Raw genomic sequence first — 10,018 nt, 5'->3', positions numbered from 1 at the left:
CTCTCTTTTCGACTGGTGCTTTATACTTCACAGTTTACAGTTTCAGGGTGTAATCAATTAACATTCATGCTTGTCAAAAATGGCCTAGTTTTAGGAGTTTCAATTTTTAATATCTATTCATATATACTTAATTTATTTAATTTACATGAGAATCCACCTCCCAAAGAAAGATGGAGTGCAACTGGTGCAAAAAACATTACCTTGGGGGGGGGGAAACATCAGTACTGTTATGGTCATACAAGTTCCTTAGAAACTGTTAAATCCCTGCTTGTGTAGAACATGGAACGCATTTGCCCCTTGTAGTAATGGAGTTTGCCTCCTCTTGATTATGCTGGTCTCTGTGCCAAAGGTTGTAGAAACTCCCTGAAATGCAAAGAAATCCCAGCATGAGAAACTCCCTGGATTGTGAGCTAGAAATGACCTTTTTTGCATAACTTTAACTGAAACTGTGATTGCTGAAATATTTACTGGAAGTCCACCTTTGCAAGTTGCAAAGGCTGTGCATACAGACAGCTTAGTCATGTAAAGTGTGCAATGTTCTGCAGTATTTAAATGACAACCTTCGGAGTATTCATTTGTTTGGCTACCTCTTTTATAAAGCAACTTGCAAAGGTTCCAGTTTGCGCCACTGGGTTTGCTGTTGCATTTTGCAGCAGCAGTGTCCCCTTGTGGAGTTTAAATGCATTACCTTCAGGTCGGGAGTCAAGTCCTAACCACTGTTTAAAGGACACGCACTCGGATCAGTGACTGGCAATGGTGTTTTCATCAATGTTAATTTCAGAGTAACAGCTCACCACAGTACACTTGGCAGGTCGGGATCTTTGAAGATTTTATTGTGCCCGTATCCCAAGGACCCACTGAAGGAACACATCCTGACTTCGTCCTTGGAGCTGCGGGACTGCAATACTATCTTGTGCAGCTTTGGGAAAACAAACATACAGTAAGAAAGTGCATCTGAGACAGTAGTTAAATTGATTTCTCTGTGAAGAATGTAAGGATTACATATTCATGAATTGTTCTTTTTAGATGTGCAAAAGACTTTTAAGTATAACAGGAAAAAGAGCACCCCTCCCCAGAAAGTAAGCAATGCCCTCAATAACACTTACAGGTCCTACATGTGGTGTAATGAGATTCAATATTCATACTGGAATTTAATGTTGTGGAAATATACCTCAATGAGATTGTGCAGTGAGCACACTGACTATTAAATCTGTTTGATTACTCTACAGTATATTGATAGGAACCCCTTAACAAAACTTTGTAAGTTTTTGTGCTTTAGAAGGTACAGAGTATGTAGTGAAGTAGAAATGGCAGGATAGGGGACGAGGTGGAGCACAGCCTTGCTGAATGGTGTGGGCTCATACCTCCTGGCTCATGTGAAAAGGAACGACCTGGTCATCTTCAGCATGCAGGATCATAAGCGGACTGCTGATGGTTTTCAGGCTAGACAGAGAAGCACAGGATCGCTGTCATTCTTCAGCAGGACTATCGGTACAATTTCCCATTGAAATACTGTCATTGGAGACTGCACATATTTTTGGGGGGTGTATTTGATGTAGAAAGCCTTCAAAAGGGGAGTTCCCAAGTTGGTCACCCAAATACAGGTGTTCGGTGAGTGTACCTTGATCCCTACAGTCTAAGCCAGAGGTCTCCAAACAGTCCCAGTCTTATAAGTCACCAATAAATCCATTTTAACAGCTTGCAACACTTTCATTTGCCCGATTAAGCAGGTGATTGGTTAAATTAAGTCATTTAAAGCTCATTAGGTACTGTACCAATCTCTGCTTACCACTCAACCTGCAATACATTCTGCAAATTGAACAGGTTAAAATTACTAACTTCATCAATTACACACAGGTACTACCAATTTTACAAATGTGAAATCCATAAGACTAACTGGACTGGGGCTTTGGAGGGAAAGTGTTAGAAATCCCTATTCTAAAGAGTTGACTTTACTGGTCAGGTTTGGGCTATATCTCTCAAAACAATGTCAAGCATTTAAGATACAGTCTGTTTTATTCTCATTGAAAAGTACTACAATAGTTCTGTTTTCTTTCAAATATTCTTAATAGTCATGCGATCTAGACAGGACAGTACCACTTTGAACGAACATGACTAAGATTATTATTCGTGCCACAATTGCATGATGCTTTGTTTCCTTTTCATTTGCTCCAGGAAATAAAGACTTGGATTTGTTACATTACCAAAGGCAAAACAGTGTGATGTGCTTTCTCAGTTGTTACTAGCCAATACTGCAAAAATTCCAACTGTAAACCACAGGAAATACAATAACTTTGTACAGTTCTGCTTCCTTCCTGTGTCTCACAGCAGCTGCCTAGTGCATGTCTGTCTGAAATCCATCTCCAGTTTTCTGCTTCCTTCCATGTAAAGACCATAATCTCCACAATATTAACTTGGCAGATGGACATGGTATTGTATTGTATGCTTATTTTACCAACTGGTAAGCATTTTACCAACTTGTACATTCAATAACCTCTGCAAAGGGAAAAAGAGCCATAAACACCCATGAATATGTATAACACAATATATCATGAAAGCAGAATCAGAAGTCTCTTAAGACAGTTCCTTCCTTTTCAGCACTGTAGAACAGCAAGAGTTGTTCATAATTCACAGAGACTAGTAGCTCTTAATAAACCATAAACCAGAAAGCTGTTCCATGAAATATACATATACAGTATATGTCTTGTTCACTGTCAAAATGTCACATTGATGAGCCCTAATAAAGGTAAAGCAGCTGTCTTTGGCTGCTGCCTTTAACTTAATAGTCACAACAGTAAAATTGGATGTCTCTTTAGGCTTCAAACAAATTAATACTCATTCCAATAATATAAACTTATAAATGTTTAGCTAACTTACTTTTCATCATTTGGGAAGACTAAGTTGTTCAGTGCAATGGTGTCCAGGAAAAAGTACTCAAAACCTGGAAACAGCCAATAAATCTAAAAGACACAGAAGATCACAGGAAAACATATTAAGGATTGTGAACTTCATTAAACCAATACAGGGCAATCTAGACATTTTTATATTGTATGCAGATCAGTTCAGAAATAATGCCCTGCACTTTAGTTCTCATTACTAACAAAAAAAGGTGTAATTTCCACATTTGAAGTGTCGGTTTGTGGTAATGACTTTTGGTTTGGAGCTGGAGTGGATTGGCTGTACTTGTATTCCAATCACTCGCTACTGTCTAATTACTCCTAAATTATCTGTAACTAAATAATCTATGCCAATGATGTCTGAAAATAATGATTACATAGTTATGTATTCTAAAATGCACGAGCGTGTCCAATGTCCACTGGCAGAATCTGACACTATTACCCATGGCTGCCAATAATGAAAAAATCGGTCGACGCTTGTGGCCTTTCCAAAATGTTGCAACATTCACATACTGTAAGAAACCAACCTCAGCAAAATCCCTGCAGATAAAAGAAACTTAAACTTTTTCATTAGAATGAAAAGCCAGCTATTCAACAGAACAGCCCACAGGTATAGCAATAATGGTTTTGTTTATTTATGTAAAATTGTTTCCTGCTATTTTTCCATTTAGCAGGTCTGCTGCAGAGCTGGCCATGCAGCTGGGGGAAATGAAGAAACATATGTGTTTCTGGATATAAAACACAGCTGATCGCAATTCAGGAGCAGTTCTGAAACCTGTGGATGGAGTTGAATAAGTATGGGATTCTCACCAGGCCCAAGGGATGGTAGGCTACCTCTTCTCGTATGTTTGTATACGGAGCTTCAAGAATCACACCATCAGCCGGATTTCCTGAGACAGGAATCTCAGAGTCAGCGTCATGAAGAACAATATTGTCTTCTAAGAGCACTGCAAATGCTCTGCACTCATTTATGTTTTTATATACCAGGAATAATTAACTTAAACAGGTATTTCTCTTTCCACCTTGTACCCCATGCGTCTGGCACAGGCCTGAACTGGCCTCACCCCCACCAGGATAAGTAGCTTTCTGATCATAGATCTCAGGAGTTTAGGCTGGGCCTGGTCACCTGGATTGGGAAAGTCAGATGCAGTAGTCACTGATGCTTACTGTATCTTTAGGCCCTTTCTCACGTCTGTCAGCTATGAGTTTTATGTAAAGCGAATTCCAATCTAGACGACCCTTCACACCCTTTTTAAATGATTTCTGCTTACTCCCCTGAGAAAAGATACAATCCTAATTTAAAAACAAACAGGTTGAAGTTCTCATTTATACCTAGTTATACATGGTGGCTTTAACCTTACTTAACAATAATTCTTTTGTGTATAAACGTGTATTGTTTGTGGGTTTGTTTTCTTTATTGTCTGCTGCTGTACAACAAATTGCCCCTTGGGGATTAAAAAGACTCTTTCTCTCTCACTTCTCCACCTAATGTGCTGCTGGCGCATAATAACTGCCATGCTATATGTGAGGCACGCTGGGATCCTTTAAGATGAAAAGTATTGTACAAATGAAAGCAATTAGTTTTCTTTCACCCCTACAAGGCAATGTTAAGCCTGTGAACAAAAGAGAGAGCCAAAGACTTATACTGTACAAGCCACTGTGCTTAAAGTTTTGCTGATAATATACAACCTTTAACTTTGACCATGATAATTTTAGATATTATTTAAAAACTCATTTTCCACTTGTTCTGTCTCCAGAAAAATAACTTACCTTGCTCTTGTAATTTTCGTGCAACATTGGTAGCCACTCTGTAAGGAAACATTATAATTCTGCATAACTTTGTAGATCTCTTTTGTTACTATAAATGCAACGTGTGCATCACTCAATTCTACAAAAATAGAATTGCAAGATGCTGGAATTAAGATTAGTGGTAGAGTTGCACTATAAGTCACTAGCAGATAATTTGGATTGTTTTAATTAAACAAATCATAGACTGCAAAACCTTGTGTGTGTGCAGTCTTAAGGAAAGTAATTTTAAAACTAATCCTTTACAATTACAAGTTACTTGTGGTATAAAATTATAAAATGAACAAGACGTTTGGGGAAAATAATTTACAAACTCATCAGTTCCAGTGCTCTGTGTAATGTACTGTATATGTATGCATACAGTTATATGCAAAAGTTTGGCCACCCCTGGTAAAATTGCATATTTCACTGAATCTCTAAGTGAAAATAAGTTAACACAACCTCTGTAGGGTGCAAACTTAAACATGACATATTTCTATGCATTTTAATGCACAGTTACTATTTACTTGCTGATTTTAGCATATTGAAAAAACAAAACAGCAATTTGACCAGGGGTGCACACATATGTATGTAATCCAAGTATCACATCACCGCTTGAAAGTGATTTTCACAACATTTACTTTGAGCCAAAAAAATACCTGCATAACTCACCCTGTGCCAAGGGAATGCCCCCACAGACAGACAGGGCTGCCCCTACTGTGTGCCTTTACCCAGTGGTACAGTTGAAGGGCATCTGTGGTTAAGCCATCCTCACTGGGCTGCCCTGTAGAGTCGCCAAACCCTGTGAGCAGACACAAAGGATTCCTCAGGGAGCAGAGCAGACTGTTTTTAAAGAGGATACTGCACTGACTTGTGTATGTGCCACTCTGTATTTCAATAGTCCCTTAGATCTCTCTTTTGCATTTAAAGCAGGGGTCTCAACTAAGTTCCCAGAGAGACTAGTGTCTTCTGTTTTTTGTTCCAAATTGAGTAGTAAATTTATTTATTTATAATTATAGGATATTTCGTTGGTCTTTTACAGTTGTCACACCAGACATTCACATTATAAAAGGTAGCAATACTGTAGCTATAAATCACCTCAGAGCCAAGTTACAATATTACAACTAAGCAGAATTAGTTGAATTAAATAATTTGATTAATTATGTAACTGGGAAAGTGGGTGGAACAAAACCCAGATGACCCGTGCCCCTCCAGGAATTCAGTCTGACACCTCCGTGCTAAAGAAAGGGCAATACCAGACACAGATGAGGTGGGTGTATAACGAAGGTGTACCTCTGTATTCCAGAACTAGAACGTGAAATCCAGCTGCACTAAGCATCTATAAAAACACAAGGGACACCGTGAGGCACAGGGTGAACACAGCACATTAAGTGGATGTGATTATTTAAGGAATTCAAAATTTAAGAACCTACTTTTATGAGCCCAACCCGGTGAGATACAGCCCTATGGGAATGAATTAACAGTCATACATATTAAAATCAGAGAATGAGAGTCACCAACTCCTATGTCTGTATTTATCAGCAGAAATTCTTGAGTCGGTTATGGAATGGATGTATGGCATGTATGTTCATTCAAATGCACATCTGTCATTCAAATGCCTCCTGATGCAGAGACACAAAACTCAACTAAACAAGTACAGCCTCCTGCATACTGGAACACTATAGCATCTTATCCTGTTTACTTACTGCTACTATTTTCAGCATTACTTAAACTGGAAATTAAACGCAAGTGGACACAATGCATTCAAGACTAAGTCAGAGGCTCTAAAGTAGAAAACAAGCTTCCTGTATGCCTAATCATTTATTCACAGCAACTGTCTGTTAAGTGATTTACCACCTGGTGCCCCCATTGCCATGGAGATAGATGATAACAGGGGCATCGTCTCCTAGTGAAGCCTCGTACCACGGCAGGCCCTTCCCCTGGGCTTGTTCCCATTGGCTGTCGGGCACTGTGTGCCTAGCAAGAGATTAGATAAACACACAGGTGAGCAGGAAAACTCCAGACTGAGGAGTTCTAGGGACAATCTCAGTAAACCAGCAACACAAGGTTCCAGCAACACAGTGTGATCAATTATGCATCCTTATGCATGTGATATATAAATCGGTTTTTATAATGGACACAGTGGGCTCCAAATATCTTAATAATCTTGAAACAAAGTAAGTGAAAATTGGTTGCTGGAAAAAAAACAATGTAACTGCACATTCAGTATTCATTGCATAAATAAATTAAAACAAAACTAGTATTTGTTCCCATTTATTTGGTTCCTATTTATTTGGAACATAGATCTGGCAACTTAAAAAATACACTGATACTGATTCCCAAATCAGTGGGTTTCCTTAATCCAGCAATCAAGCAGACCTTGCACAGATCAGTGTGTTCACAGCCAGCAGTGAAGCAGGGTGTTACTAAAGTCTGCTTCTCAAGTCTATATCCCTTTAACAAGACAAAGCTTACCAGACCCCCACTGTGACTCCATCTTCAGGTGTGAGGTAGAAGTTAACAGTGTGATTCAAAGAGAGGTCAGCAGGACACTCGAGATCCACAAAGAATGGAACTTTGACTGCAGGCAGGGAAAGAAATGAACACATCAAACAAGTACCAGATCAGAGCTGCTACAATATATCTGTCTTTCAGGGAATCCAGCTGATTCCATTATCCCTTCCTCTCTATATTTTCACCTTCCCTAGTGCATTCAAACATTGTATAACATATAACCTGATTTCTCCAGATTTTCATTCTGATTCAGTTTGACAACTGCATGTGATGAAGCAAAATCATTCTATTAATGATGGTCAAAATGCATCTTCTATGGACATTTATAAGTTTTACAATCTAGATCAGGAGTAACAAACTATTCCTGGAGGTCTTCTGTGTGTTCCACACAGTTAAAGGTTACTTGTGTTATCCAATTTATTAGCTAAATGAGTAATTAGCTAATTCTTCAATTAACAGTGTAATTGTCAATACTTCTGACCAGTCTTGGGGGCATCTTATAGGTAACTGCAGAATTACTGAAACACACTTGAATAATTAATTAAATGGCTGCTCAGGTTGGAACTGAGTTTCACACCTCTGCTTCAGAAGAACAGGAATAAGCAGCTCTACATACGATTATGTAAATGAAGGCTACGACTGAAAATCCTAGGAAAAGTCAGGTGGTATGACGCCGGCTTAAGTGTGAGTTTTCATTCTGTTTTATCTGCTCACTGCCACTATCAATTGATTGCTCCTAACTAGATCAGAACTTACATTTCAGAGAAAAGACACTTTACTGGTGCAGGAGGTCAAAGTCTGTCACTGGTAAAGACACTTTACGAGATTAAAAGGGTGAGCACCCAGGGAGATCAAAAATAAGTTATTTCAGGCCTGAGACACAACTTACAGAAATGAAAGAAGACTATCTGTGCCAGAAGTCCCGGGAACAGGCGGAGTGTGACTGGTACAGAAATGTAGACGACAAGCAAAGCGATGAACAGTGTCTTAACCCTCACCGACCAGCTGCCCCCAGACCTGGCCAGACAAAAATATATTTTCTAGAAATCAAATTAAGATAAAGACTCACATACTAGTAACTTGTGATCTGCTCAGTAGACACCCCTTGATGACATATTAATGAGTATGATGAATTCACCTGTGCTACGTCTGTTCAATAAAATGTCAGTTCCTCTGCTGTAAAAAAAGGTTTTGCCGTTTTCTGGGTAATTTCATTGATTCGTTGCGGTTATAAATTACTTGTTACTTTTGGTGTTTACTGTAAAGTGTTAATAGGGAGGAGCTATGAAAATCTCAACACAGTACACTGTAACGCAGATGAACCTTAGCCTGGATACCCCTTCTATTAAGCCAGTCAAGGGGGGTGATGGGACAGACTACATTGCTCAAAATCCCCCTTAAAATTGTTGTGGCAAAAGACTTTTACTGAATATGTATTGGTCCTTTCCCTCTCCATCCCCTTCGCGTTTAATTCTACCTATGCTTCTTAGTAATGAAAATGCAACATTTTGTTTTCCCTGTTATTTTTTGGGTTCCTTCTCGAACCCTATGTCAGAATAATTGGCGGGCATTCCGTTGGAAACAATGCATATCTACACTCAACCCGGAATTCACGTTAACACTTCAAAATGACTCGAGACATTTTAAGGCAGTTAATATAAATGGAAAGGTTATTCCGATTTTTATCATAATTATCAAAAGCAAACCTTATTGTACGATCACGCCGTATTTAATTGTATCTGAAAATAGGTCTGTAGATCTATGTACAGCGTGTTGTTGCGCACGACAAGCGAACCACAACTTACATCAATTGTTCAGTTTCGGTACCCTTCTCTGTTTTCCTAGCGAATGGTTTGGACTCAAATCCGTGTCTCTTTCTTTTCCTCATCCTCAGAGTTTTGCAGGAAGCTTCTGATTCCTGGTTACACATGCGATTCTTACAGGAAAAGAAAGCCTATGCACACGTCACATTGGAATTGTGGTGAAAGGTTACAATGTTAAATTTAAAGGTTACAACTGTTGTGATCTAAAGCCCCACAAAACTGAGAACAAAATACTGTTACATAGACATTCTTTGATAACAGACACCGTGAGTGCATGTAATACAGTGCACTGTTTTGTAATACGAATTAGAATGAGAAAATAGTCTAAATTAAAACACACAGGGCAGGAAAGTAACCAATATTACACCAGGGGGCAGTATTGTTTAACTACCTTACATATTCTTTACAGTACCTTCTACTGGCTCTCCACAAGGATTTCTTCGTAGTTGAGTTATTTAAATTTAAATAAAACGTTATCTCAAACTGATGTAATAAAATTTAACAGTACATTTCGGTATGACGATTTGCCGAACTTTATAACATATTTCGTTCATGTTTTTGACAATAAGTAGTACATTCTCCATCCAACAGCTACACGACCTGGAAGCAATTTATCCGACACTTTTTCATCCGGTTATATTTAGTGCTTCATAAACTCTTTATTATATCATACTTACTATTTAATAAACAAATTGATTAGTTTTAGAGCTAATATCATTTTTTTTATTCGAGAAAGAAAATCTCACCATGCTAGAAACATAGCCATATGTATACTGGGGGGAATAATCCCATCTGTTTCGTGGTACCAAGATATGCAAGAAACAGATTTTAGCTGCAGAAAAAGTGTCAACGATGACTGTTGAACATGCACATTCGGTTCTTGCGTTTAGTGTGTTCAATTTCCGAATATTTGTGTTTTCGTTCATGTACCTTATTAATGTTTTATATATAGAATTCAGGCAACTGCCGTCTTAAAGATGGGTAGGGACATGCATTAAA

The 10,018-nt window shown here is 38.5% G+C and overlaps 1 protein-coding gene across 2 annotated transcripts; it reads right to left on the bottom strand.

The window, feature by feature from the left end:
- Positions 1-3: 3 nt before the first annotated feature.
- On the bottom strand, positions 4-9,359 carry LOC102697096 (lysophosphatidylserine lipase ABHD12). Of its 2 annotated transcripts, none has more exons than XM_015350855.2 (13): positions 9,002-9,359; positions 8,086-8,213; positions 7,158-7,263; positions 6,537-6,659; positions 6,116-6,146; positions 5,976-6,021; positions 5,355-5,484; positions 4,668-4,705; positions 3,708-3,787; positions 2,878-2,960; positions 1,365-1,443; positions 795-919; positions 4-363 (listed from the first exon to the last, which is right to left on the bottom strand). In XM_015350855.2, the coding sequence occupies exons 1-13, from the start codon at positions 9,124-9,126 to the stop codon at positions 327-329; spliced, it is 1,131 nt and encodes a 376-aa protein (XP_015206341.1). In that variant the 5' UTR covers positions 9,127-9,359; the 3' UTR covers positions 4-326. The 2 variants fall into 2 exon arrangements, with proteins under 2 accessions (XP_015206341.1, XP_015206342.1); XM_015350856.2 differs by having other exon boundaries at positions 6,540-6,659; positions 9,002-9,357.
- Between the last annotated feature and the right edge of the window lie 659 nt (positions 9,360-10,018).

This window comes from Lepisosteus oculatus, chromosome 8 (genome assembly GCF_040954835.1).
Source record: "Lepisosteus oculatus isolate fLepOcu1 chromosome 8, fLepOcu1.hap2, whole genome shotgun sequence".
Lineage (NCBI taxonomy): Eukaryota > Metazoa > Chordata > Actinopteri > Semionotiformes > Lepisosteidae > Lepisosteus > Lepisosteus oculatus.
The sequence above is the reverse complement of the archived record's forward strand: the minus strand, read 5'-3'. Positions and strand labels throughout refer to the sequence as shown.

Excerpts from the sequence above, each read along its gene's own strand:
- LOC102697096 (XM_015350855.2), bottom strand. The coding sequence starts at position 9,126 with ATGTGTAACCAGGAATCAGAAGCTTCCTGCAAAACTCTGAGGATGAGG. Across the intron at positions 1,444-2,877 it reads GTCTTCCCAAATGATGAAAA|CCTGAAAACCATCAGCAGTC; the intron begins GTAAGTTAGCTA and ends TTCTCTGTCTAG. Across the intron at positions 364-794 it reads GACCTGCCAAGTGTACTGTG|GGAGTTTCTACAACCTTTGG; the intron begins GTGAGCTGTTAC and ends TTTGCATTTCAG.